The sequence below is a fragment of the Melampsora larici-populina genome (genome assembly GCF_000204055.1).
Source record: "Melampsora larici-populina 98AG31 unplaced genomic scaffold MELLAscaffold_44, whole genome shotgun sequence".
Taxonomy (NCBI): Eukaryota; Fungi; Basidiomycota; class Pucciniomycetes; order Pucciniales; family Melampsoraceae; genus Melampsora; species Melampsora laricis-populina.
The window spans coordinates 335,997-363,235 of record NW_006768808.1 but is presented as its reverse complement, the minus strand read 5'-3'; the positions used below and the strand labels follow the sequence as shown (position 1 = coordinate 363,235).

Below are 27,239 nucleotides of genomic sequence, written 5' to 3'. Positions count from 1 at the left end.
CCCCAACATCTAACGATCCTCATACTCATCATCATCATCATCAACATCATCAATCGTACCAGTCAGTCAGTCAGCAGCTGCAGATCAGGATGTGCATCTTGATTACAAATCTGTATGGTGAAGACCGCTTTAAAGCCATGATGTAAATCCAATTATGGGGTTTGATGGTATATGTACATAGGGATGCATTTTGAATTTTGGTTTGAAGATCCTCACTTTCAACTTGGATCCACTTCATCAGCATTTCTTCTCAATCATGTTCACTGGCACCAGAGCCAGCTTGAACACAAATCCAACATGTCAAAAGTCATCACTTGGAGATTGTCCTTCCTCCTGTCTACATCCAGGTCCATTGGAACGATTCTCTCTATATGAGACACGAAGGGTGATGCTCAATTCCACTTGTGATCATCCAATTCGGTCATCACGAACGCTCAAGACTACCTTTCAATCCATTTGAATATTGTGTTTTTTAGAGATTTTACATCACTGGATCTGATCAACCTGGAGTCACTAATCGAGTCTTGAAGATTGATAAGAATTTGGATGAAGATGATAAACTGGTGATCAGTAAATTCATATTTCTTAAAACTCATTCTAGAAAGTGTTCTGATCGTCATGATCCAATTTGATTTGATTGGGTAATCTAAGCCGAGGATGCCACTATCTACACTGCCTCTCAGCTTAGAGCATTAATAGAACAACTTACGTTGGGAAATGCCGCATCTGGTGGTCTCACTCGTCCTATCGATACATTTTGGGGCATTGTAGGTCGGCCAAATCGTGTATCGATCATCATGAGCTTTTTGACTGACTCTGTCTCACAAATCACAGGCTTTATCAAGTTTACCGGTCCCTACTATCTCGTCACTATCAAGACTCGAGTGCCTGTAGCAATGATTGGAGGTCACTATGTTTATCATAGTGAGGAAACTCAGTTAACGCCTGTGACAGGAAAAGTTCCCAAAAACACTCAAGCAGAAGAAGCCCGACTGATGGCTGCATTCAGAAGTGTAGATTTGAGTAAAAACTTTTATTTCAGGTAAGGATCACTTTACCATCATCTTAGACAAGATCAGAGTCAAATTTGATGTGTTTTTTTCTGTTGCTGTCAACGGTTAGTTATTCATATGACTTGACCAACACTCTTCAGTCTTATTTCACCCATCCTACATCTTATTCAGCATCACTTGGGGCCTTTTCTCCTATCAGAACCGATCCTGAAGAAGGCAGTTCATCTTCCAGAGCCTTTGGTTTTGATCCACGCCGAGTGGCTTGGGGATTCCATGACAAATTCTTTTGGAATCATTATTTACTCTTGTCGGCTTTCGGGAACACTATTGATCGGGAGGGTGGTAGCCCTTGGGTTCTTCCTCTTATCTATGGATTTGTGGATCAGTCAAGTTAAGACCGGCTGTTTCTATTATGTGGTAAAATAGATGAGTGCTGAACTCTTTTTTTTGATTTGGCGTAGAATTAAATGTCTTTGGACGTACAGTATATGTAGCTGTGATTGCCCGTAGATCGCGCCATTTTGCTGGTGCTCGGTTTTTGAAAAGGGGCGTAAGTGAGGATGTGAGTTCACCTTGCTAGTCGTCTAACCATTTCACCGCAATGGCTGATCCACTCTGACCATCCACTCTTCAGGGTTACGTCGCCAACGAGGTTGAGATTGAGCAAATCGTGTGTGATGCCCTGACCACCGCTCTTCACATCCCTGACCCGGAACGACGCGGCGACTTTCATGCTCGAAAGCCTAATCCACGTTACACAAGCTACGTTCAATTGCGAGGTAGTATTCCCCTTTTATGGAATCAGGATACTACACTCACCAAAGCTAAGCCTCCGATTGAATGTGAGTTATTCGTGTGATGGATTCTGAATAAAACATTAAAAGGATCGCTACCAGGTCTTGTTTTGACTAAGTAAGGTGCATTTGATACTCGACTAGTTTCTGTCATCGATCCTTATTTCACGGGTGCTGCGCGTCACTTCGATGATCTCTTCGCCCGTTACGGTCCTTCAGTCGTTGTCCTGAATTTGATCAAACAGAAAGAACGACAACCAAGGGAATCTAAACTTTTACCTGAATTTGTGCAGTGCATCGATTTCCTTAGCCATTCTTTGCCTGAACAAGATATTTTGCATTATGTTGGGTTTGATATGAGTGCGGCTCAAAGATCAAGACAAGTTGATGTGATTAGCTTTTTGGGTGGGGTTGCTGAAGAAGTGATCAATAGAACAAAGTTTTTTCATAGTGGGTCTGAACCAAGCTCAAAGATACTTGAAAAACAAGAACCCATCTACAACGACGATGGCGAGCCTGATGAAAGTGGAGAAACTCAACCAGTGGTTCATCGAGCTGGCCCTGCATTACAATGCGGAGTATGTCGAACGAATTGTATTGATTGCATCGAGTGAGTTTCAGAGGCCCACCATGGTTTTGTTCTGCGTTTCTGATACCTCTGTCGTTCCACGTGATCAGTCGGACCAACGCTGCTCAATTCGTAGTCGGGAAAGCAGCTCTCGCTCATCAACTGCATGCTTTGGGGATCATCAAATCTCGTGTGACGCCATATGATTCAGACGCGGTTGATATCTTGACCAATATGTATCATGATCTCGGTGACACCATTGCTTTACAATACGGAGGTTCACATCTAGTCAACACTCTTCAGACTTATCGAAAAACCGGGAATCAATACAAAAGTCATGCTCGTGATACTCTCGAAGGCCTCAAACGGTTCTATGCCAACAGTTTTGCCGATGCAGATAAACAAGCCGCCATCAATTTATTCCTTGGAATCGAGTCACCTGCTGTCTCTCTAACACCCATTGCATCTATCTCAAGCTCTTCTACTTTGAACTTACCACCCTTGAGTGACTCGACCGGCGCAGCTGCCCAAACCCCCACCGCGGAGATGTCAGAAAAGGAAAATCGGGCTAGGATGTCTATGATGCTCAGTAATCTAAGACGCTATAAACGTTCATATGTCAAATGGTTTCATCAAGATCATTTACGTCGGCCTTCGACAGATCCAGACGAATTACAGAAGATGTTGGACGAGGTCATGAAGAAGCGTGGGAATGATGATTATTATATTCGTTATTATAGACCCTGGCTTTGGACCAGTACTGAGAACCATCTTGGTAGAAAGATGAACAGCAGTGATATGTTTGCGCCCAAAGGGTAAGTCGAACGTCTTGACAGTCATTCCGCGAGTCAGGTCATCAACTAACTCTGCTATACTGCCTAAAAGACTTGTTTATTCGTCTGAACAGGCTAAAGAGGAGATCTTGTCACCTTTCAAGCGTCGGCGTGGCATCAACGAGATTGCAGAAAGAATGCCAAGGTGATACTTTGACTTCCACGCTGTTGGCTGAGGCGCTATACTAACATTTTCTATGATCATATCATAGACACTCGGCCGAAAGAACGCCTCATGGTGTGGGTGTGTCTGGAGGGGTTAGACGATGGTTGAAAACCAGATCAAATTCAACATTGAAATCGAGTTTTAGTGCTCACAAGAGTGAATCGCCTGCTAGACCTGATACAAGATTTCCTAGTATTGGAGATCATCATACAAAACATCGAAACCATCAATCAAATGCGGATGGGATTATTCATGACTTATCAACGAGGTTTGAAGGGGATGATAATAATCTACTAGATGGTAAAGAGTCTACTGAAATTGAAGTTGTGACCACTAAACTACTCAAACCTTCAGTTGACTTTGATGAGGAGGAAGAATACCATTCGTAAGTAGCATGATCCAAAGCTTTCTTTTAACGATGATCAGACATCTCGTGAATTTCGTCAAAAAGTTGACATTTATGATTTTGTACTATGTAACTGGATCCTTGAAGATATTTACATCAATTCGATCAACTTTGTTTACATTCAAGTTCAAGTTTAGATGATATTTATGAAGCTGATTTAAAGATTTATGAAAGATCAGTTTCACTTTTTTCGACTTTTGATTCGAATCAATCCATTAAAGTTGATCATAGAAGTTTACAACTTTATGAAGAAGTGGTCATGATTGCTACTACTACTGGTTTACATTAATTTCAATGAAGGTTATTGGGTTTTGATTGGAGTTTAAATATTCTAGAGATCGGTCTTGGTTTGGTTTGAGTGGTTTTTCCTTTCACTTCAAGTTTTATAACTTCTTACTTTCTTTTGTCTAATCATTGATTTTCTCTGATGAGTTTGTTTTGGAAATGTAAAATCATATGTAATTCAACACTTTAATACAATCTGGATGTTTTCAGTGTTATCGTTATGCAGTCAGCTGCCAGAGTAGACTGTTCTGAGATACAAGAACATTCAATCACTCAAAACAGATCAAAACTTGATCAAGGGGAGTTTGGGAAGGTCTTTTATCGGATCGCCGAGTAGTTGGGTAATTTAAGTGGTGAACCACTTTGCTACACCAAAGAGTTTTATGATTCCTTTGGGAGGTCTCATAGATACACATCTTTGACTAGCAGACTGGGCATTGATCAAGTCGACGCTGGTAGATTCCCTGGAATACTTTTCCCCCAAAGCTCTGGGATTTTCGGAAGTGGTTGGGTTAGGGTTTTGGTGATGATAAATATCGTTTCTGACCTAGACTGTCGTCTATAAAATCCCAACCTTTTGTCGCTCTCTGTCTATTTTTCAATCACAACCCTCTTGAACCAAGATCGTTGGTTTATTGGAAAATCAATCTTTATACAGATTTATTTACCAAATTCAAAAAACAACGTATAACTTGGTTCGATTACATTTAATTTTTTAAAATTGAATTAATTTTTAAGAGGGTTAAGATTGATTTTTTTTCTTACCACCGTATCTGCCGTTCTTGATGAGTTTTTTCTCTTGAGAGTGACTTGCGAGAAGGAAACGGTTCGTTTGTGTTGGTAACATTTCATTTGAATTCGTTTGAAATTTATATGTACTTTATATCTCATCCATAGGCTATAGCCAGTTGTTTGTTATTTGACCTTTTGCTTCTTGGATGTCATCAGCTTCAAAGCATAATGAAAAGACACCTCTATACTTAACATGTACCAGTTCTCTTGTGCCCTTTCTGTGACGAAATAGCGCCACTTTAATATCTGCTCGCCACCTCAGGGAGCGACACCCGTACACCAATTATCTTGGTCCAAGATAAATACACGGTCAAATAATCTGTCATCACATTGCTCCACGCGTGAGTTTGGGCCTACTAAAGATGTGACTGAAATTGATTCGAGCCGTCCACAACCTCAGGTCCTCCGCACGCCGGATGTGGCCAAGAGGATCAACTTGACAGAAGAGTCCCTGTTGCAAGAAGGATGTGCAATGCTGGAGGTCTGACTTAACAAGATGGCTCACTGCGGTCCAGGAGAGTTGCTCAATTGATTTGAATGAAAGTTCTCACGGGCTACAATTTGCAATATCATCATATCTTGTATAAAGGGATGTTTGATTTGGATTTCTTTTGGAACCGCTCTCAACTCCTCCTCCTCTGACCAAGTGACCACTCTCAGTTCATCTCAAGCGAGCAAGTCACAAATTCATCATCGAAAAAGGTCTTGACTCAATGGTTTTCAATACAATCTTGCGGAATCATGTCCTCAGATGGCAATTGGTTTTGATTGCAAGCTGGCTTTCTTACACTATCGCTCACAACCATGACGATGACTTCACTTACGAAGACCCAATGAATGTTGTGAATGACAAGGTTAGTATTACCTTTTACATATCCTGTGACCATTAAGCTCTATTATCATTTGACTAGTAGTAGTATTAAGGGTGCTGATTTGATTCACATTGATCTCTCCAGTCAATGTCTCTCAGTCTTCAATTCCACGTAGTCTTTCAATCGATCACTTGGGCTTTCATCTTTCCACTTGGAGTAGTTTTAGGATTAAAAAAGTCTCGATATCATGTTCCTTGTCAAATCCTCGGAACAGTTTTAACGATTCCTGGTTTCCTTTTACCTTCATATGCTCATCTTGGAAAACCACCTCATCCTTCTCATGCTCATTCTGTTTTTGGATATCTTTTAATCTGGTACTTGATCTTTCAAGTCGGATTTGGGATTTTCCTTAAATTACATCTTTATCAAACTTCTCGAATTCGTTACTTTATTCAAAGGTTTCATTTTTATCTTGGTTCTTGTTTTCCAATCATTAGTTGGACTCAACTCTTACTAGGTGGAGTAAGTTTATCATCATATTTCTTTTCTTGTCGTAAGTTTTTTGAAATCACTTTCTCTAGGCTGATCTAGATTATGGGAAATTAGATTACTGGACTTCGAATCTGCTTTGGCACTCATACTGGCCAATGTGTTTCTCACATGCTTGTAAGTTTCATGGTATTCATGATCTTCGATTTTTATCTTTCTGATTCTGATCAATACTTATTCAACTCACTTGACTTTATACTTACTATCAGGTAGGATCTGCTTTCGTCTTTCATGGAATCTTTTTGCTTCTCATGATTCATTTCGGTCAACCTTGGCTCTCACGTTGTGGATATAGTCAAGAATTTCTAGATTCTTGTGTACTTACAGCTTGGGGTTTGGTTAAAACTTTTACGTATGTTTGATTTATATTCCAAGATCATAGATTCTTTTTTTTTTGCTAGCTTGACTTGATTATCCATCAAGACGCGTGAAGTTTGACTGACTTTTGATGATTCTTGATTTTTTTTTTCGAAAAAAACAGTGAACATGGTTTATTTTTCACTGGTGGTCAGGTTTGGTCACATCGAGATACTCAAAATACAGTACTTGGGATCTTTTGGTTCGTCACTGGATCACTTGGAATATACCTTTCTAGAGGTAAACGTCGTTCGATCATACCTGGATTGATGATTATCATCACAGGTTGGACCATAAGTTTACATCAACAATCATCACCTTATTCTGATCTGGTACATGGTGTCTTTGGTTATACATTAATGGCAGCTGGACTTAGTAAATTATTAGATGTTTATCTTTTTGATGATCAAATCAATCTGAATTCTAGTTCTACTTCAAGTATTAAATTTTCTAGACTTCATTTGACTCCATTCCTTTTATTGAATTCAGGTATCATGTATTTATCTTCAACTGATCAACAACTTCGAATGGTTTTAGTTAAACAAATCGATCATTCTACTTATACTTTAATTCAAATCTGTCTTTCTACTTTGATTTATTTCTTTGTGAATTTACTTATAAATCTTTTTGATCGTTCAAGTTCTAGTAGTGATTCTTTGGATCATCAATCTTCTGTTGAGTATATGGCTTTGGAAAGCTTTGATAAAGAAATTGTTGATCGTTCGATTTAGATTCATTAAAAAATTTAAATTTATTGAAGTTTCTTTCTTTTTTTCATTTTGATTGAAATGTTTTATAATTTATATACTACGTTTAACTTTTACTTTTCATCATCAGTTCTTATTCAGAAGAAAACATATCTCGTTCTTTTTTTTATCAAAATGCTTGTTGACTTTCATTTTCTTATACACGCATATATAAATCAAAATTGTAATTCTCACTTCACTCATCCCCATTCATATATCAGCTTGGTTTAGATGTTTACTAGGACCTGATTCTATCCTTGATGTTGCATACTCATTTTCACTTTCATAGAATAGGTTTTAGTGCTTGAGCTGACTCGAGCTATACTCACGATAGTGGGTTTAGCTTGAATCGGGGCAAGAGCCCTAGTTGCAGAATGTAATAAAGGACTATGTAGAATAGTTTAAGTACATAATGCAAAACTCGAGAAGCATCCAAAAAGGTCCGCTATGGGGCGGCCTAAAAAAGAATCTATAAAAGGGAGAGGTGGGAGGGAAAGAAAATTCTGAATCGAATACAGGAAAAAATTCTCGATAAAATAGATACTATTAATGGATGAATTTAGAAGATGATCTGAATCTGAGAAAACAATGTGGGAACAACGGAGTTCAAGATGGACCACGAGTTATAAGTGATTAGCAGGATGGTAAAGAGCGTCTTAAAAAGAGTCAAGAGAGAATCTTTTGTCGGAGAAGGTAAAGAAGCACAGCAATGTGATCATATGCTGTGAGCAAGGCTTACCAAGGACGTTCGTCATCGCTATGTCACGCTATGGCACCTGTAACCTATTCTCCTTTCTAGAAGCTCGCTCCTAGTCCAATGCAATTGAAAATTACATTTCTTATAACTTGTTCAAATTCAAGTTATTTTCCTTGTCAAGTTAATTGATGGGTTCCAAAAAAAACATAAACTTGAGAAAAAAAACATAACCATCTCATGTTTTCAAGCTTGGAGAATTCTTCAATGAGAATTGAGTCCAAGATGAGGAATTTTTGTAATCAAAATCAGACAAGCCAGTTCATCAAGGAAAAAGAAGTAGGATCAAATATAGAATGAATTCATTGATCTCATGAGTTTCATACGATTTGGAAACTTGATTCATAGCTTCAAGTCCTTTGAATATCAGACTGTATTCTTTACAATCATCAGCGAGATGGCGCAGCTGGTAGCGCGCTGGGCTCATATCCACTTCCAACATTCGTGTTTAAGCGGAGTTCTACCCAGAGGTCGTCGGATCGAAACTGACTCTCGCTACTGCTCTATCCTGGGAGCCTCTTCTATGGAGAGAGGCTTGCAAGGACACCCTTTTTGGGTTGTTGTATAGATTCGTATGCCTTGATTGGGGCGCGGAGGTGGATGGTTTTGGAACGGGATGTTTTTGATGGGGAGTTTGAATGTGGTAAGCGATGAAGTTGAAGATGTGAATCCTGAGATGATGGATGAGGATGAAATGGAGAAATGGATGGCGAATGAGGATTATGAACCAAGAGCTTGATGCTTGATAAAGTCGATAGGTTGAAATCGATCAATTTGTGTTCCCATGATCTCGGTACTCGGACCTGACGCGATCAAATATGACTCGGACTTTTGGTGTAGAAATTGAGATACGGATTCTCATCAGTTACCACCACCACCACAAATCACGATACAGAACGAAACACATTGAAAAAAAGGTTAGAATAACTTGAAAGATTTGGTTTGGGTTATAAAGGAAAGAAAGAAAGATGTCGTATTACTTTGTTAAGTTTCTCTTTGGTTTCTTTTTATCATCATTCTGAAACTTGATCAAAACATATACTAATCTTTGGATTTTCTTTATTCTTTTAATTCTAATTCTATTCGATGTAGGTAATCGTAGGACCAAATGATAAAGTAAATAAACTTATTTCAATCAAACACTCAACCCAAAAAGAAAGAAAAGCAAAGAAACTAATTTTCACCATTCCATTGCATCATACAAAAACGGTATTTATGTTATGATTTCAAAAAGCCGATTTATCAAATCGATTTAATCACTTCTAAAACTTCAATTTCTTCATCCGTACCACCATCTAAACTAAAAAACCATTTAATTTATTCTTTATTTGAAAATTTAAATCCAAACACTATCACAACAACTACTACTACTGCTACAACTGAATCAAAGGAATCAGAATTGAAGGAATTGAAAGGAAATGAAGTATCAAATCCATTAAGTTATTCTAAGAAAAACTCGAATCAAGGTCGAGACGTTTTAGAATTAATCGTGAATGCTTCTTTAGATGATTTGAATCATTTGATTTGGAATTCTAAATCAATGTAAAAATTCTAGTTTTTTTCCCTTGTTTTGGAAGGAAAGGAAGGAGGGTTTACTGACTTTTTTTGCATTTTAAATTTTTGGATTTTGGATTTCGAATTTTTGGATTTTTGGATTGGATTTTTGGATTTTTGGATTTTTGGATTTTGATTTTTTATAGGTATTTAAAGAACTTAGATCAATTCCATCAATGGTCAATTTCAGCTTTAGTTCCAGCTGGTGGTTCGTCTTTTTCTTTTTCTCTCTCTTTTCTCTCTCTTCTCTCTCAATTACACTTTTGAGTTTCATTTTCATTAATTCACTTGTTTTTTGAAATTTGATGTTTTGGAATCAAATAGGTATCAGATTAATTCTTTTACACGAAATCAAAAATGATGATGGAATTCGTCATTTTTTCCTAGAAGTTTGGGAATTAATCGTCAATGTAACCAAAAAAAACCCCCAGCGGTTTTCTTGTTTTCTCTTTCTTTCTTATAATTTACAAGAGATTTTACATTTGATTGACTTTTTCGCGGTTGGTTTTTTTTTTGCTTGCATAGATTCAATTATCACCTTTCTATAAATTAAATTCAACAATTCGTTCAAATCAATTTGATACAAAACTTAAATTAAGTGCTCGTAAACATTTATAAAAACACTCTTCTTTTTCTTTTCGATATATAGATGTAAAAACCAAAACATTTTCGATGGCGGTAAATTATAATTTTTTATGATCTAATCAATCAAGTTTGATCATTTTTTTTTATTATGGTAATATTGATGTAAGAATAAAGCAAAAGATTCATAAATACACACATGTTTTTGTTTACAAAACCTTCAAAACTAAAGAAAGCTCAAGATAAAAATGTTCATTATAAAGAGATCAAAGAGTTTGATGAAAAAAAGATTATTAATTGATAGGTTTGATTAACTTTAATAAACGTGAAACGATCATCCAAACTCGAGTCCGAGATCTTGAAAGACGCTTAAAGACGAAAACCAAGAATCCGATCAAACTTAAAAACCTCAAGATGACCGCTACCATCAAAGCTTTCCGTACGGCCGTGTAGAATGCAGTAAGGGCAAGGGTAGAACGAGAACGAGGATGACGTTGGTGAGCGGGTTGCCAGCTACGAAGTAAATTTCGATACCGTCCGCCTAAGAGCCAGATCAGAGCGTTCACATCTGGATAAGTGAATCTAGGGAAGATACTGGTGATGCTGGGTGCTGAGATGGTCATTTCATCGGGTGGGGCGTTTAGATGATCAAGACGAGAGATCGAAGGTGATCTGAAGAGTGATGGTGTACTGTTTGGTGTAAGGATTGGAGTGGAGGTAGCGATGGATGATTGATGGTTTATTGGTTTTTGGTGATGTCGTCCAGTTGATGCAAACTGAGGATCGGCAATGAATGACATTAAATCACTGTTTGACAAAGAAGTATATGATCAGAGATAAATTTTGTTTTGAAAAAAGGGATGAAGATTTATCGAATCTGAATGAAGATTACAGTGTGATACCAAGAGTAATGCCCCAAAGGTCAAGATCTGGTTTTGGATTTTTTGAGGTTTCATGGTAAGTTCTTGAAGGTGAGTTTGGAGAAGAAGCTACAATTGAAGGATGGTCTTTAAGTAAGATTGAAGGAAACTTCATGTTTCCTAATAAAACACTTAAGATCGATTTGATGAAGGAATGTTTGGTAGGTAAGATTCGAGTAGAAACATTGATTTCGACTTCACCCCAACGAACTTGATGACCTAAGAGTTGATCGATAGGAACCCAATAAGCTGAAGCTACTTCATCCGAATCGATTTCTAGTTTAGGATCATGATCATCTTGACTTGGTTTTGTGTAAAGATAAACAAAACTACTTAAGATCATTAGTAATCGTTTACCTAATGAAGTGGTGATCTCTCGATCATCTAATTGACCAATCAAAAGATAATCTTCTTCTGCTAAATCGATACCTACTTCTTCAAACGTCTCTCGTAATGCACAAAACTGAGTATCTTCATCTTCTGGTTCCATTCTTCCACCGGGAAAGGCTAGGTGTGATGACCAACGATCGTTGGATCTGCTGGATCGTTTGATGAATAAGATTTCTGGTGTTGATGAAGATTGAAGGCATGGGTTTGAAAAGGATTCGTTTAGAGTTGAAGTGAGGTTTTGGGTTGGATTTGATTGATGGATTGGGATTGAAAGATTAGGTTTTAGTTGGGTTTGTTGGATAAAGTTTAGTGATGGGTTTTGATCTGGAGTTGAATTGATTGAAGAAGTTGAAGATGAAGGTGAACTTGATGATGATGAAGTAGTTGTTGTTGAACTTGAATCAGGTTTAATTCGAATAACTAGTTTTAAAAGTTCAACGATTGATGGTGGTTAGATTTGATGGTAAGATGAAGATGATAAGAGTGAAAGATACTTAACTGATAGCCACACTTGCTCTTTTAGTGGTACCATGATGATGATGATGATGATGATGACGAGATGGACCTACTAATGGAGTTGCAGTACCGATTGAATGATTTGATTTCTGATGATGATGATGATTATTGATGAGAATAGGTTGAGTTGAGTTGATTGATAAGAGTGCTTGATGTAATTTATTTAAATAATTCATCATTCAATTTAAACTTAATCAAAGAAAGAAAGCAAAAGAACAAGAAAGAAAGTAAAGAAAAGAAAGCTTGGTTAAATAGTTTGTTTGAGTCAGTACTTTGATTTGATCTAACCCCATCGAATTGGTTATTGAGTGTCTGTGTGAGCTCAACCCCAACAGTCAACTTGATTCTTCTTCTCATTCAAACTTTTTCCATCCAAACTCATAACCAATCAATCATGCTGTGACCTGTCAGTTCAAGATCTTGACAAATCGATTTACTTACAAACAATGATGTCATAGTCTTCATGTTTTTGAATTCTCATCCTACATATGTAATCCCATCAAGAATCAGAACTTGAAAGAACTCAACACAGCCCTATGAAATCTCTTGCAGTGATCTTTTAACTTTTGCGAGCTGGCTGCCCTGCAGAGGCACTTGCAACTACAGTTGACTCTGAAATAACCCATATCCCCAATAAGCCATACTCTACCCTAAGCCATAGTCTTTGTCTCCATATTTTTATATGGGCATGGCAAATGGGCCCAAAACTCATAACTCTATCATATCCCATAGCTTTTTTGCAAAAATCAAGAACAAAACAACCCAGTTTCCTGCAGAAAAAAAATCATAGAGTCTTGAGTCAGATCAGTAAAGCATTTCAAAGCTCTCCAACTCCATCAGTTCCACATTCATCATCAGAATCTCAATTCAAATCCAACAACCACACTAGACTTAATGCTCCAGATCACTTTGAGAACAAGATAATTGCTTTTCTGAGTCAGCTGATGTTGTGCCCAACCACCTCAGATACAAAGATTCCACAGTGTGAGAGGGCTTCTTTGACAAGGTCTGTGTGAATTTAGTGCAGCTTGGTCCACAAACTCTACTCCAGCCCAACCTTTTGTTATACCTTTCTAACTCCTCTCAAATGATCATTTCTCATACCTCTTTCACTCTTTTTTAATCATATGCAATCAAAGAGATACTCTTGTCTTTGCAATAAGCCATGAATTGGCTGGTATGGGTTAATGCAGAGAACTCTGGTAGCCCATACGCTAAGATTTCTCATAGTTTTTGGGTTTCTTAAGATGGTATGGGTTAACTCAGAGTCAACTTACATCACTTCCTTTTGTTGGGTAAGCAGAGACCCAAAACACTGTTTATGTACATATACAAATTGTCTATCTTTTGTAGTTTGAGTACAACAGATTTTCTGAGGAGACCAAAATCTTCAGAACAATTACATGAACAACTTTGATCTTTGAGCAAATCTTATGGAACAAATACATAGTAGTCCTATTTCAATACAAACTGGATGGTCAGCTTGGAAGTCTTTTGTGAATTTTGTTTCAACAGTAAAGTTATTGAACATAAGTAAATTTTCAAATTTCAAAAAAAAAATCTTTTTGGTTTTTGAAGATGCTCAATCTCACAGTGAGATACAAAGATTTTGAACAGGTAGATTTGATCTGCATGGTTGAAGGTAGCTCCAATAAAACTGGGCAAGGGGGTTGATGGTGACAAAGTGGAAGATTTGATAGTGATGAAAAAGTCTCACTGTCAAACTTGAACTTTCAAATCTATCACTAATACTGGTCAGGTTCCTCCCCAGACACCAGATCAGCTTGCAAGGAAAGAGTCTCTGGTGAAGAACTTGGGTAAGTTAGGAGAGATCCCATACAGATTTTGAGAAAGTAATTATAGGATAAAAGTATCAGCTTTCTGTGGATCTTTCTGTAGATTTCCAGAACAGATAGTTGGATATCATTTATGGATGATAGTTAGAATAAAAATTGGAATTGATGTATCCAACTGTTGATTCTTTGGATTTCCTTTGATGTTCCCTGCCCATTTGAACCATGTTATCACAACCCAAAGATGTCAGATGATTTGAATACACAGATTTGAATGTGATGGGTCTGAAAGAAATAAGACAAATAGGGAAGCCAAAGTCAAAAGCAAACTGACTATAAATACCACAACAATACTTTACATGAAAAGTTGTAGTGTGATTCATAAGTATGTACTAGGGCCTTCAAAAGATAACATGGTTGTAAACATGATGATTGAGAATTGAGGGATTGAATTTTGAGGACAAAGTAATAGGGAAGCCAGAGGGCAACAAGCTTCTGCTGTATAAAACATGAACATCATACTATCAATGTGACATATAGACAAATCACAAATAGACATTATTTTATCTCCAGAACCCATCATTTAAAGCAGATCATCAACAATATATTAATGAATTGGATATGTCTTATCTGCCAACTTCTTCAACATTCTCACTTGTAATTCAAACCATGTTTTGTGTCCTAAAGAGTTACACAAGTTTTCAAAACAAGTGTCTAATTGAGCCAAAGCTTCCATTGCGTCAGGATTAAAGTGATCAATTAATTCTTGTTGAGTTGTGAATCCCAGGGTGGTTTTAAAGTCCTCTGTATCAGAAAGGGCTCTTCTAAGATTGGCAATACTATCTGTATAGTCTTGTATAGCAGATCTCTGTGTGCTATCTGCCATAGTCAATGGTGGTGGAACCTTGAAATATCCATCAAGATTATGATGGGTATATATCTTGTTTCTTGATATAGGAACTGGGTTTTGCATGATCAAGATGGATAAGTTGAGCAGCTATAGACAAGGACTTGATTAAACTCTCACTTACCCTCTTGAAATGTTGTTAATGTGCGTTGAAGCTCATCTGATGGAGACAAGGCCCCAAAGCCATCAGATGATAGACTGAGGAGGACGAATATCACTCCAATGAATTTATTGTATGAATAGATTTGCTTGAAGCTCTGCATATCTAAAAGTAATCTGTGTATGGTTTTGTTGAATGCAAGGAACTTTGGAGATAATCAAAGGTTTTATACAAAATTTGGAAAATAGAAAATATATTTATTTTGTATGGATCAAAGCTCACTGAGGAGTAAAGGAGAAAGACTTATATAGGCAATCTGGTAGACTGTTGTGTCACCTTCTGCAATCTTATCTTTGAGTATGTGTAACAATCATATCTTGCATTGATAGAGATGTTTTGAAACTATCTGTAATCAGCACAGTCACACTGGAACAGGTAGCATCAAGTTAAATAGGTCAAAGTTTATCTTTTGAGATAAGGGACTTTGGTTTTATGTGTTATCAGAAGAGCTGGACCCCCACTTTTTTTACCCAAGATACCAGCTATCACAAGGAATTTGAGTTTCCATCTACAATTTTCTTCACTAGAGCAGTGGGGGAAGCACACCACCCTGTTTTCATCAATATTGAACATTCTTACTCCCTCATATCAAATCTGGCTCGCAGCGCAGAGGAAAGCGCAGAGCGCAGCGTGGTGTGTTGCCGCTCTGTTGGCCGGGCAGCTTGGCCCCGGGGTGTTGCGTCTCTAGCTGACACTCAGGCACCCCAAAATTGGGGTGCTGTGCTTTCTGTTGACGGGTCCAGCCCCCAAGATCTCCACACTGTCCTGTAGACAGCGCTCAGGCTTTTCACCCTGTCCACCACAAAGTAAAGCCGCCAATCCATCTCCGTCTAATCGAACCACACCTTGTATTTTGGCGCCTTTCACCATTCAAATCATTTCGATCACCCAGCAAACATCTTCTTTTCAGTTTTTTTTCAACACCATGGAATTTTTTCCGTGCCACGGAATCTCAATATTGTTTAGCCTCTTCAAGAAGCAGCTTCGGATTTGGTGATTGTGGACCAATTAGCTTCTTTATCATATAAAGGTATGTAGTTTTTTAAGTCTATCTCTCTCTTTTGATCTCATCAATCTCCTATACTTGTTGATCTATTGTGATTTTTCTTAATCCACTCAATCAAACTCAATCACCCACACCGTACCCTCTTCCTCATTACACTAGTCGTCCTACAAAATCAACCTGATCATGTCTATTACTAAGCAACCGACCATTACTTCCTTCGTATCTGTATCTTTGGGCTATGAAACCGACGATGTACCTACCACCCAACCTCACCGCTCGTCTCGCGTAGTCACACCAGCCAGACAAGTACCAGGTATGATAGTCCCCTCTTCTGACTCTCGCCGTGGCCTAGTCGACTTAGGTTTAGGTAGAGATGTGCGAGATGAACACGTACATCGCCGTTGAGAGCGCTCAGCATCTCTACCTGGAGGTCTTGAGATGGGTGAACCAGGTCGTGCCTTGGTGTTGTTATTCCAAGTAAGTCTTTCTTTTTGTTTTGATACCTTCAATCAAATCTCTTGATCTCTATTGCACTTCTTATACTGAACCTTATGCATGTTGTTAATTAGAGCAAAGGTACCTCAAACCGGATCCGAGAACGCTCTGCCTCGGTCTCGGAAGTCAAGATAGCCAACTTGGTGAATCCTCCGCGCCAATTGAGGGCTCAGAAAAGTCAACCTTTGGTTGAACATGTGGTATGTATGTTATTTGTTTGATCATTAAATGATTGTTACTGACATTTTCAATGGTTGAAACCCTCTAGAACCAATCGGGACCACCGATAGTGGATTTGGCGCAAGACTTGGATGAAGAAAATGAACAAATTCGAAAGCAAAAGCGGAATCAGCCCAATGATCACAAATACAACTCTCCATACGATCATTTTGGCAAACCTGAACATGGAGTTAACAAAGACGGAGTCCCAGATGTAAGTATGTTCTCTCAAAAATCAAATTCCTATCTTAGATGGCTGAGATTTGAATTCTTTGCAGCCACCTGACGGACCAGGCTATTTGTATACATGTTGCTATTGTGGTAAGGTAGTCCATATTAGTGGCAGCTCACGATTGAACCTCAAGGTTCATTGTGATGGGAGCAACACACCGGGAAAGTCTGGTGCAGGCTGTCCCCGTCGTCAACAGGCTATCGCCACTGGAGCAAAACTTCCACCAACCGTTTCCAAACTCAATATTCAACGTTGCCAGCAGGATCACCAACAAGGACTTGAAGCTTTTATCACCCCGGCACCTACGTTTTCTAACTGAACACTCAGTCAATGCCTTGCTGTTTGGCAAGCCTCCCAATCTCTCCCGTTCAAAAGAATTGACGATCCAATGCTCAAAGCAATCATGTATTGGCTTTGACCTGATGCAAAAGTATTCGGCCAAAAGTGGGTCGTCAATGAGGCAAAACAGTTGTATTTATCACTTTGCAGCTTGGTGATCAATCAGGAGCTCAAGGTGAGTAGTTTTTTTGTTTGATTTGTTCAATGTTTTTCTTTACACTCATTCACAACCTTTTTGTTGTTTCCTTTCTCTACTGTCTTTATCATCTCTCTATTTACAATAAAGTTTTTTTTTTCAAAAAAAAACACTGCTTTTTTTGCCTGCAGTGCTGCAAAGCGCAGCACAAGGAAAGTTGAGTTTTCAGCTTCTTTTTTTGCCTGAAAATTTTTCCCAGCTGACCTTAGAGCTGCCAGGCTTGAGGGTTGTGAAATTTAGTTGTGCTGCCCAATCTACGGCTAGCAGCGCTGCACAGCGCTGCAAGACAGATTTGTCATGGGCTTGTAGTATTGACAGGACTTTCTCAACAACCTTTCCGTGGTCAACACCAGCTCGGGTGTAGATCAGCAAGTCATCTAGGTAAGCCGCCAGGTCCCGTCCTATCATTTCACGGAAAATGTCTGATTTGAAGAACTGAAAGAATCCTGGTGCCCCTGTAGGTCCAAATGGCATTGTAAGAGGTTCGAATTGGCCATGTTTGCAAATGAATGCTAGTTTCTTCTCATCCCCCTCCTTTACCCGTAAGTTATTGTAGCCGTTGCGCATGTACAAACTAGTGTAGTCCTTGGTGTCGATCAAGCTGTTGATCAGTTCCATGGTAAGAGGCAGGGGATATTTGTTTTTAACCATTAATGCATTTAACTTTCAGTAGTCAAAACATGGGCAAAGATTGCCGTCTTTTTTGCTGGTGAATAATACTGGCGCAGCCCACGGGGATGTTGTTTGACGGATCGTGACTTTGGCCAACCCCTTGTCAATCATTATATCAAGCGCCTTCTCTTCTGCTGGCGACAAGGGCATGATTTTAATGGCTTGCGGGGTCGCTCTGGTGACTAGGTTGACGCGGAAGTCATAGCGTCTGTGAGGAGGCAGGGTCATTGCTTTACTCTTCTTGAACATATTGATGAAGTGATGGTAGCGTGTAGGTACAAGCTCCTCAGCGGTTTTGGTTGGTTGGTCTTTGATGTCGTTTGCCGCCAATTTTGCCAATACATTCCACAAAGTGCTTGCGGCACATATGGACGGGGTAGCACTGTCATTACGGTTCTGAAGCTTGTCAACTGGATCGGGTGTAAGGTTCTCAATGTTACTGTATACTCACATCGCGGGGCCTTAATCTCTTCATCAAAGAGAGCCCCTTGCCATTGTTCCTAGTATGCCCCTTCTGGGCCTCAAGGCTATCTGGGGTGGGTTGCGGATTAGGCAACGCTATTTGCTCAGCAGCAATCAGTGGTTGGGTTTCATCTTGCTTGGTTTTGGTAACTTTGGTATCTGACAGTTGGTCTTCATTGTGCTTGGGTTTAGTGTCTTTGGTCTTCAACGTAAGTGGGCTCTGAAATAGAAAATGTGACTGCTTGTGGGGTGTCACTGCCAGCATAGATGCCTTGGGTTGAGAAATCCGAGGCATCATCGGAGGCAAATCCTCGGACAAACCTTGTCTGAGGTTTTTGCCCGAGGTATTTTTTTGCCCTGATAATTACCTCGGATCAAAACCTTGGGAAGCTTCTGTCAGAGGTTTTGCATCCGAGGATACCTCGGATTTTGTAATCTGAGGTAAATATGTTGGTGGTGTGTCTCATTGGTATGTGTTGAAAAAAGATCACTGCACTCACATTGTGGGGGCTTAGTGTTAGATAAACTAATGGCCCCCTTGACACTTTCATTAGCTTTCCTTTTCCGAGTCAACAGACAATCCAGGGTGGTTGGCGGCTTGGACAAAGCCAGTTCTAAGGCTGCAATATCATTCAGTGAGTTCTTTGGCTTCAATATACCATTCTTCCAGTTGATACGGTGTCAGTTCTTGCGTAGCCAGGGCATGCCGAGAATGGCATGGTATGAATCTTTGATTTGAGTTACTAAAAACTTGGTTCTTTTTTCATTGTTGTCAATGAAGAGTTTGGTGTCTTGGACAACAGGGCGACGGGCTCCATCAAAGCCATACACCTCACCAGTGGTCATCAGGTTGGATACAGGCAAGCCGGTACAGTTGGCAAACTTCTTGCCTAGGACAACGTGGGTGGAACCACAGTCGATCAGAGCATGGGCTATGGTACTGTTTGGGTTGGGGGACGTGGCACTGGGGTTTTGGGATAGTGAGATAGATGTAAACACACGGGGATCAAATTTATTTGCATTTGATTTCATAGCATCTAATTCTCCTTCCACTAACTCCTTGCACAGGCCCAGGGGTGGCACGTCTGTCACTCTCAAGCTCCTCCATTTTTTGACAGGTCAGATGGTGAGTTGTTTGATGAAGTACCTGCCCTTGCTCCCATTCCACTCTCCAACACTGCAATCTTTGCCTCCAGTTCCGCCACCTTCCCTCTTCTGCTCTCCTTCTTACACCAGCGTTGTCAGCTTCTTGCTAACTTCTATCATTGGATAAGTAGGAAAGTTAAATTTATATGAAATATTTTCACAAAATGTTGATACTAACTCTTTATAATGAAGTATTGTATATTTCAAGTCTTTGTGGAAATGAATAAAGATTGAGTATGTACCAGTCTTTCAACCAACTCGTCTACTAAAGTGTTTACCGGAGTAAACTTTGTTGAATTCTCCAATTGACTTACAGAGAATCAGATAGTTACATATCAGATGATTGACTTCAAGAATCAAATTTTAGACAAGAAAAGTGAAGATCATTGAGATTACTCCAAACAATTAATTTTTGTAACACCATGCTTTTCTTATATACTGATTGAGCGTGTTTCACTGTACTTCTCTTTCCCCGTATTTGGAAAGAGAAGTACATATTTTTCCTAAATTTCATTCTCTTGTTATTTTGTTCCGTTACAAATGCTTATTGAACACTTTGTTATCTCATACTCATTAACGTGATAGAAAGCAGTTCTATATTGTCCCATTGATCAGTATCAAATAAAGTGATACCTTTCAGCTAACTTTGTCTACTCGAAATTCTGTACCGTCTTTCAGGTACTTCTTATTTAAAAGCTTATGTTTTCAATTCTGTCTCATCTAACTTCTTTGACTTGATTTGTTTAGGTCGGAAGTCTCTGTTAGACAAGTTGCTATTTGTGCTATTGTTGCTTATACGAGTTGTGGTGTTATCAGGTGAATAAATCATATATCTTTGGAAAGAGAAAAAGCAGTTCTCTATTGTCCCATTGATCAGTATCAAGTAAAGTGATACCTTTCAGCTAACTTTGTCTACTTGAAATTCTGTACCATCTTTCAGGTCAGAAGTCTCTGTTAGACAAGTTGCTATTTGTGCTATTGTTGCTTATACAAGTTGTGGTGTTATCAGGTCAGAAGTCTCTGTTAGACAAGTTGCTATTTGCGCTATTGTTGCTTATACAAGTTGTGGTGTTATCAGATCCCTGTTCTCAAACTCCAAGCATATTCATAACTTGATTTAGGTGTGCTTTAGCAGTAGTGATAGAACTTTGAGTTCAATCAAAAAAATAGTGGGAGGTGTATGAAAGAATCTTCAGTTGAATAACCCTAGTTGAACAATCTTTGAAGAATTTGTAAAATGGAAAAAAGATGAGAAGGATAATTGATTCAGGGAAAAAGTATTGAAACGATGAAATGACTAAGTTAATACAGGATTCTTGAGAAAAAGGTCTAATCTAAGATGTTTTAACAAGTCACGTAATTTTGATAAAGTCAAATAGCTATGGGATCGAAAGGAGTATAACAAAGTAGTGAGTTCTGATTTGTAAGTTTATAATTCAATGGGATCTTCTTTCTTTGTGGGGGATTACTCACCTATGTATATGTTTTAGGTGAAGTAGTCTATATTTGTGTTTGACCCTGATCTAGGTAAACTGTTACAGGGTCTGGATTGGTTTTAAAGAAGGTCCCTGGTTTAGGTAGGGATTGTTACTTGGTTACTTTGACTTAGTCAAAGTGACGTATTGAAAACTTGAGGGAACCAGTCTAGGCCTGTGTGCCGTAGGGGTTTCTTTTTAACTCACAGTGTAATTTTACTAGTCACTGGCAGGCCAGTGAGTTCCATTCACCTCAATCCAATCTCAAATCAATGTCAGTTCAATATCAGTTTGACCTCCAATCATGTTTGAGTGGGGGATATGCATGGGCTGCATAATCACTTGAACCTTCCAGAAATTCTGACACCTTCATGTGTGGACATGCAACCAAACTTTATTCCAGTTCATTCTGGAAGGTTGTTTGTCTGCTACTCTAGGCCAAACATTGAGATTGGATTAATATTGAACTGACTTGGATTTGAGATTAGATTGAGATTGGATTGAGCTGGACGTACTCACTGAGCTGGACGTACTCACTGGCCTGCCAGTGAGTAGTAAAATGACACTGTGTATTGGTATAATCAGGTTCGTCGGTTGGGGGTCGGAAGGACAGTGTGGTGGTAGGAGGCGTTTGTGTGGGGTTCTTCTTTCTCTAGTTGGGTTTTTTCTAAGCTTAAACTTCTACAATTATGCTTCTTCAAAAAAAATTCTTCTTCTTCCTTGCTTCTTGTTTCCTCTAGTCTTTTACGAGTTAGATGCTACAATATGTTACGGCCCACTTCAGGGGCTTGCACATGGGAACAGAGGGAGGAAAGGGTGCTGTCAAGTCTGTATGATTATTGTAGCATAGAGAAGAAAGCAAGGTGAGCAGCAATCTGGTACAAGTGCGGTTCTGGTGAGTACCTGTCATGGGTTGTGACACTCTAGTGATCTGTGACAGAGGATCATAACAGTACAGGGATATGTACAGAAGGAGTGGTACACGACTCACTGAGACCTCAATGTAAACCATGGATGCTGATTTCCTTCCAAATAAGACGTCCTGTAATTTTGATTTAGGTCGCGGCTCCGTGACTTTCAAAAGGTGCCTACTGGTTTCTAGACTCCTCTGTGGTTTAAGGTCTCTGGAGACTGTTAGGCCACAATTTAATTTGTTGTATGGGGTGTTCAGTGCTGGAGCCCAAACTTTTATGATTGTTATAGCTTTGGGGACACTTTTCAACAAGAGTTTCCTTACAAAAATCATTTCCCTCTACTGCACCATACAATGTGATGAACTATTGTATATGGTGATGTATGCTGTGAGAATATGTGGCTAATTCAAGTAAGGGCTTACAACATGAATTGTGATGGAAAGATGAGATTTCAAGATATGATGAAATCGGTATACAAGGAGTGAATTACCAAAAAAACATCAAATCTTATAGAGGTTTGACAGAGCAGAATATATTGAAACTTTTGAACCACAAAATAAGATGAAATTGGTACAGAAGGAGTGAGTTACCAAAAACATTCAAACTGACAAAGCGGACAAAACTAAATCTTGAATCTCAAAACAAGATGAAAATGGTTAAGAAAGAATTAGTTACCAAAGATATTCAATCTTATAAGGTTTTGTGGCAGAAGATTGGGGGTTTGGAAGTTGTTATATCCCTTTTTTTGATACAAATCCTTCATTTTCTTGGGGTGTCTCAGTTTACTTGCCACCACGCGCAACTGCCATATCTCTTGCCGTTGCCCTGAAAAGAAAATTGAAACAAATTTTAGTTAAGATATTTGTGAGGATAAATTCAAGATGGGGTCTCATACGCTCTCTCTGCGGCAGATTCTTTATGACTATCCCTGCAGTTTGTAAACCATACAAGGCCACCTATTAATGCTGCAATAGCTACTCCTGCCATACTTATTGGCCATGCGTAGTCATGGAATATGTTACCGTTGTCATCGCTCATGAAGTCTTTCTGAGCGGCGTCTGACATTTGCTTCATTTGTTCTGGAGTAGTTCCTGCTGGTCCATCAACGTATTGTTGCATTTTCCTATCACGATGGATGGGATATGATGGAGGACCATAAGTCTTCTCTGCCATTGCTTTAACTTGGGCTGCCTCTTCCAGCTTTTGATTGTATTGTTGAGTGGTAGCTGGGTAGACCACACCGCTTGATCCAGAAGCTACTTGGCTGGCTATTTTACTTGGGTTGGCGGAGGCGGACATATCAAGTTGAGGGATGAGAGGACTAGAAGTAGTGTGGTCCATCAACATATTGATGGTAACAAAGATCTGTTGAAATCTCATTTTGGGGAGGCTGTTAAATATATAGATATGAAGTCAGCACCCAACCTGGATGATCTATAAGACCTCCGACCAATATGATAGATCAGGAATCAAAGAAAGGAAAGGCACAAAAGGTTTACTAAGATAAATAGACTATAGAGGGATTGATATGGCACTATTATCTTTTTGGATCAGCAGTGATAGATAGGGTATATCATAGTCCTGAGAAAATCCTCAGGACAAGAATATCAGGGGTTTAAGAAAATTTCATATATTGAAAGACTCTCAATGTATAGTAGAGCGATAGGCAGAAAGAGAAGAATCATAGTGAAAAGCAAAAAAATACCCACCAAAGAAAATTCTTGTCGCTGGAACTGATATATATATGTAGAGCTGTAGATTAACTAAAAATTTTAGGCAGTAGTAAAATAGCAGTAATGACTGATAAGAGTTCAAAAGGGAAGGGATCAAGCGAGTTCAGGCCTTGAGGATATCTTCCTGGGTGTGAAATCAATGACCTCTTTATACTCGTCGAAATCACGTAACGCTCTCTCCTCAAACTGGTATGAACTCGTCGAAACATTTATCTTCAAGCAAGTGAGCCGAAAAAAGAGCTCGTATTTCGCACACGCAGAGATTGATGATATTTGATCTCAAACTTTTGCTGGACGTGCAATTACAAAAGTTACCTGACTATTCATCACTTTTTGATTTGAGATTGAATGCTGATAACTATATTTAATTTGTAAAAAAAACAATGTAAATATTATTCTAGCACCTTTCATCAGCCTCCAAACATTTCACCGCTGAATGTAACCCTATGTAAAACTCATATGTCAAGAAAAGTTTCGTTTTGAAGAAGTGTTACAGTCTCTTATCCTGTCGATGGGAACTGGGAAAGGTCGTATAGCATACCAAGGAGTTGGAACGCGGAGAAGAAGCAGAGTTTCTACTGTTTCTGCGCTCGCGAGTAAATATGGCAGCGCCGACTACAGGCATATGTGTATAACATGTAACAAGTGACATCTGAATTAGCCCCGCATGTGCCAGATCATAATTTTAGGGGCAGTGAAGACGGAGGCTTTATCTTCTATGGGCATCAGTCTTGTGCCAGGCTGAACCTTTTATTATTATAAGAAGCCTCAGCAGCTGTTCAGTGGTGGCAAGATAGGAAAAATGGGAGATATGAATCATGCTAAAACTGCACCGAATCGCACATGGTTAGATGTCAAAGAGTGAAAGGCTCCTTCCAACCGGTTTCCATATCCTCATGACTTTTAAGATCCAGGATATGAAGAATGACATCGTAAGCCAGCGAGTCTGAGATCATTTCCGTAAGCGTACGTAAATTATCATCCAAGGCCACCTGCAACGGTGGATCTTGGGTACGAAGTAAGGAGCGAGCTGTTGCGGTGGCAAGGACAATGTAAAAATGACTGTAAGTAACATATGGGAGCCACATCGACCTCTGACGGGCAACTTGTATCATTCTTGAAACTTTCAACAGCCATGGGTGAGTCAGCGGGTTCAGAAGATTGTTTTGAGTTTTTAGATGATCTTTCATTATCAGACCCACAAGTACATTAACGATAATATAACAATGAAGAGAACCCCTTATACAAGATGTACAGGGTAGCTTGTAAATGGCACATCTCACACTCTTGTTTCAAGATGAATTGTTAATGGTCTGGACTGTCAATTTGACAAGAACATCATAGACTTCGTCAACTTCTCTGCAACACTTGATTGATGGTTCGATCAACAAGATTACTTACATTTGACTGAGAGGGAAGTAGATCGTGCTCGGACTCTCTCTGAGTTTGATCATCAATGCTCTGAGTCTCACCGGGTTTACTTGAAGGTAAGATGTCTTCCTCCGCTGTTATCTGACCTCCTTCAGCACTTAGCTCGCGGGCCTCTAAGTTCTGTTCCGACTCACGTGGATTATCAAACTTCACAATTCCCTCTCTGAGCTGTGAGCGCGTTCGCCGCGTCCTGCTTATGCTTTTTGTCTTTACAAGTTCTCATCAAAGGATTCATCCCGACCACGTGTGGACCATTTTTAGTTATTATTCTAGTGCAAATGATTTCACATGGGTTTACCATACTGAGCACACTTATACAATAGAAAAATGTATGCTGAAAATGGTTGATATTGCTCTGGTCTTGTCATTTACATTTATTTACAAATACACATTCTATCGAAGAGATGATGAAGAAACGTTTTACAAAAACCAATTCGATCCATGTCAATTGATCAAGATTATAATCATGTATCTGGGGTCTTCATTAGTGATTTCTTTGGAGCTCCTCCCATCTGGCGACGATCAAGTCCTGTTTGTACTGGCTTAGAGTCTCGAAGCTAATATTTTGAAAAGAATTATGAGAAATCAGCTCTATTGTTTGTGAAATAAGATGAGAACAGAGAACTTACAGGGGTGAACTTATGGCTATCTAATGGACCTGACGGTGAATTGGTCAAGGGAACTTCACGGATCCCTTGTCTTCCTTCGGTATTTTCGATTTGGCTGCATGGGATTCCATTATACGCTCCGAATAACATAGTGATGATGCAAGCAAGAGCAATGAAACGGGGTGTAGTATAAGACATCATTTTGGTACTGGAAAGGCTTCTAAAATTGAGATGAAAAAGCTCGAAGTAAATTTTTTGTTTGAGAAAATATGTTTACAAAATATGATGATCGCGGATCAAAATGTATATACGGCTATGATATAATTGAAGGATATGTAGAATGAATTTGGATGGGATGGGATGGTGAGAAGTGTTGGTGCACGAATCAAAGGCAATTTATAGTGGAAACACTACCCCACTCTCTCCTTGGAGAACTCGAAGACCAGGCCATCGTGATATGGGCGCGGCTTTCTGCGCACTTTCGCTCACCATGGACTAACTTAATCGCGGCTTCTTGCCAAGCTAATTATTCCTATGACCGAGTTCAGCTCGAAAATATGCCAGGCTGAAAGCTGCAGTCTCAGTGACCAACACCAAGCGTATCTTTGTTTACCCTACATAACTTCATCGCCACCAAGCCTAGCAAGGCGAAGGATAAAGTCCAGGTTTATGCCAAGTAGGAATTCTGACTAATTATATTAAATGCCGACGTACATTGAGTTTACTGAGACAATGATTGTCAACGGTAAGAGGTTCTGCAGAGCAGAACCTCTATGACGTTAACAAAGAAAAACCCAAAAATATACATTTTTAAAAATAACATCGCTATCACTCAGTATCAAGAGTGTATCAATTAAATACTTAAGAAATGTCAAACAAGACTTAAGGAATACTCGAATTAAAATCATCCTAAAACACTTTCATTAACTATGATCAATTACAAACTAAGCCAAGGGTCTGGATACTAACAGACCCTGCCTAGGCAAACCGTTGAGGTAACCACATTACCCTGAAACAAAACCAAGTTACAATTCGGACTAAACCAGCTAGTCTAGAACCACTCGAACCCTGAAGAACGAGTCATGATCTACTTCCACTAGAAAGACAAAAATCTATAAGAATTAAGCTCCTTTTCGAAGCAAAGGAGGATTCTCATCTTTTTACCGAATAAAACTTTTATCAACCTACAAACTTACTAAGTTTAAAGATCAAACATCCCATTTACCTTTTTTCTTACATCTGTTAGAAACTTACTGTTATACTTTAGGAAATTAGACTTCTCTAGCTTTCTTTTCGTATTACGCTACTGTTTTAAATCAGATCCCTTTTTCCCTTTTCATCTTTTACATATTTCATTTACTTAGGACGTTAAAGATCGTAATAGTCTTAACTATCTCGACTAAAGTTCCTATAA

At 39.0% G+C, this 27,239-nt stretch overlaps 5 protein-coding genes across 5 annotated transcripts; 3 read left to right on the top strand and 2 right to left on the bottom strand.

Moving 5' to 3' along the window:
* Positions 1-352: 352 nt before the first annotated feature.
* Positions 353-2,804, top strand: MELLADRAFT_22840 (uncharacterized protein; the record flags this gene model as incomplete). The annotated part of the gene is made up of 11 exons (XM_007414613.1): positions 353-385; positions 477-570; positions 652-771; positions 835-1,042; positions 1,123-1,152; positions 1,213-1,403; positions 1,475-1,575; positions 1,648-1,855; positions 1,952-2,257; positions 2,351-2,417; positions 2,486-2,804. Coding segments are annotated over 11 exons (1,677 nt in total), but the record flags the coding sequence as incomplete, so codon positions are not given.
* Positions 2,805-5,816: 3,012 nt separating this feature from the next.
* On the top strand, positions 5,817-7,306 carry MELLADRAFT_38759 (uncharacterized protein; the record flags this gene model as incomplete). Its single annotated transcript, XM_007414614.1, has 4 exons — positions 5,817-6,191; positions 6,276-6,335; positions 6,428-6,570; positions 6,700-7,306. 4 exons carry the CDS (start codon positions 5,817-5,819, stop codon positions 7,304-7,306), a joined length of 1,185 nt encoding a protein of 394 aa, XP_007414676.1.
* A 1,385-nt stretch (positions 7,307-8,691) lies between these two features.
* On the top strand, positions 8,692-10,247 carry MELLADRAFT_110423 (uncharacterized protein; the record flags this gene model as incomplete). The annotated part of the gene is made up of 6 exons (XM_007414615.1): positions 8,692-8,718; positions 9,168-9,191; positions 9,310-9,617; positions 9,776-9,837; positions 9,954-10,039; positions 10,155-10,247. The coding sequence occupies 6 exons, from the start codon at positions 8,692-8,694 to the stop codon at positions 10,245-10,247; spliced, it is 600 nt and encodes a 199-aa protein (XP_007414677.1).
* Positions 10,248-10,338: 91 nt separating this feature from the next.
* On the bottom strand, positions 10,339-12,387 carry MELLADRAFT_117629 (uncharacterized protein; the record flags this gene model as incomplete). The annotated part of the gene is made up of 3 exons (XM_007414526.1): positions 10,339-11,018; positions 11,104-11,941; positions 12,021-12,387. The coding sequence occupies 3 exons, from the start codon at positions 12,214-12,216 to the stop codon at positions 10,505-10,507; spliced, it is 1,548 nt and encodes a 515-aa protein (XP_007414588.1).
* A 10,448-nt stretch (positions 12,388-22,835) lies between these two features.
* On the bottom strand, positions 22,836-23,400 carry MELLADRAFT_91634 (uncharacterized protein; the record flags this gene model as incomplete). Its single annotated transcript, XM_007414525.1, has 2 exons — positions 22,836-22,878; positions 22,949-23,400. The coding sequence occupies 2 exons, from the start codon at positions 23,398-23,400 to the stop codon at positions 22,836-22,838; spliced, it is 495 nt and encodes a 164-aa protein (XP_007414587.1).
* Between the last annotated feature and the right edge of the window lie 3,839 nt (positions 23,401-27,239).